Source organism: Crotalus tigris, unplaced genomic scaffold (genome assembly GCF_016545835.1).
Source record: "Crotalus tigris isolate CLP2741 ecotype Arizona unplaced genomic scaffold, ASM1654583v1 scf7180000017614.5298720, whole genome shotgun sequence".
In the NCBI taxonomy this organism is placed as follows: domain Eukaryota; kingdom Metazoa; phylum Chordata; class Lepidosauria; order Squamata; family Viperidae; genus Crotalus; species Crotalus tigris.
In genome coordinates, this window is record NW_024096513.1 from 1124942 (window position 1) to 1126325 (window position 1384).

Genomic DNA, 1384 nt, shown 5'->3' on the forward strand with positions numbered 1-1384 from the left:
TTTTTATTCATGTATTTATATGGTTTTATTATATAGTTGAAAACAATCCAGAGGGTGAGGTAGATAGTATAGAAAATACAGAAAGAAAGAAAGAAAGAAAGAAAGAAAGAAAGAAAGAAAGAAAGAAAGAAAGAAAGAAAGAAAGAAAGAAAGAAAGAAAGAAAGAAAGTATTGAGAATTTTGTGCAAAGATCTGGATGGGGCTGATGTAAGACTGTGAAAATCTGACTTGTGCTACAAGCATGCGAAATGGTTTTGTATTGTGATCTGATGAAGGAAGGAAGGAAGAAAGGAAGGAAGGAAGGAAGGAAGGAAGGAAGGAAGGAAGGAAGGAAGGAAGGAAGGAAGGAAGGAAGGAAGGAAGGAAGGAAGGAACTTTATCTGGATTTTCTTAATGAATACAAAGTCTCCACCGAACCTGGCTTTCTAGGAGCTCCTTTATACCTCAGTAGGCTTATGCAAACATCATCACGAAATGTTCCCTTTTATAAGCAGGGTCCTCATTTTGGATCTTTACATTTTCTTCCAACTGCATATGTCAAACTGGAAGAAACTCATTTAAAAAGACGCTATGAATTTCTACCTGTTTTTCTTTTCTCTGATAGCCATGCCAAAATGTGAGTACATAATTTTAGGGAAAGTAACTATGTGATTTTTTTTTCCGCTGATGCATGTAAATCCTGTTTATTTTTTGTCTCTTACTTCTTTAGGGTCCCTATCTGATGTGCAGCTTGTATCTTCAGGGCCTGAAACTGTAAGACCAGGACAAAATCTCAATTTGCTCTGTAAAGTTACTGGTTACTCCATCACTAATAGTAGGCATGCATGGAGCTGGGTCCGTCAGCCTCCAGGAAAAGGTTTAGAATGGATTGCCAGAATCTTCCCCCATAATGGGAATACGTGGTTTTCATCTTCTCTTCAAAGCCGCATCACCATTGCTTCAGACAACTCCAAGAATGAGTTTTCCCTTCAGTTGAACTCCTTATCCGCTGCTGACAGTGCCATATATTATTGTGCCAGAGAGGCACAGTAACGAATTTTGCTTTCTCTTCTGAGCAAAAACAGGAAACTGATTCTGACTGATTTCTGTTCCACGCAGTAGATCAACATTCAGGCAAATGAAATGCAAAGAAAGCTATCAGAGATAATCCACAGATTTAAGTAATAGTGTTCAACCAGTTCTGAGGTGTGGCTTGGTAACATATACAAGAAACCAGAAGTTGCCTTTAAGATTATGTGTTTATTCAGCTGAACAAAGAAGGGCCCCTTTAAAAGGAAGGGTAGCCCAGGTAACAAGAAATGCATGTATTTATACTCTTTTATTACATACATAATCCACCCAGCAAAGCTGACACACAACAGTCACCCAGAAAGGCTGGCACACT

At 38.5% G+C, this 1384-nt stretch overlaps 1 gene segment (V, D, J or C); it reads left to right on the plus strand.

The window, feature by feature from the left end:
* The first annotated feature begins 450 nt into the window (after window positions 1-450).
* Window positions 451-1101, plus strand: LOC120300751. The segment is given in 2 exon segments: window positions 451-616; window positions 710-1101. Coding segments are annotated over 2 exon segments (438 nt in total).
* The last annotated feature ends 283 nt before the right edge of the window (window positions 1102-1384 follow it).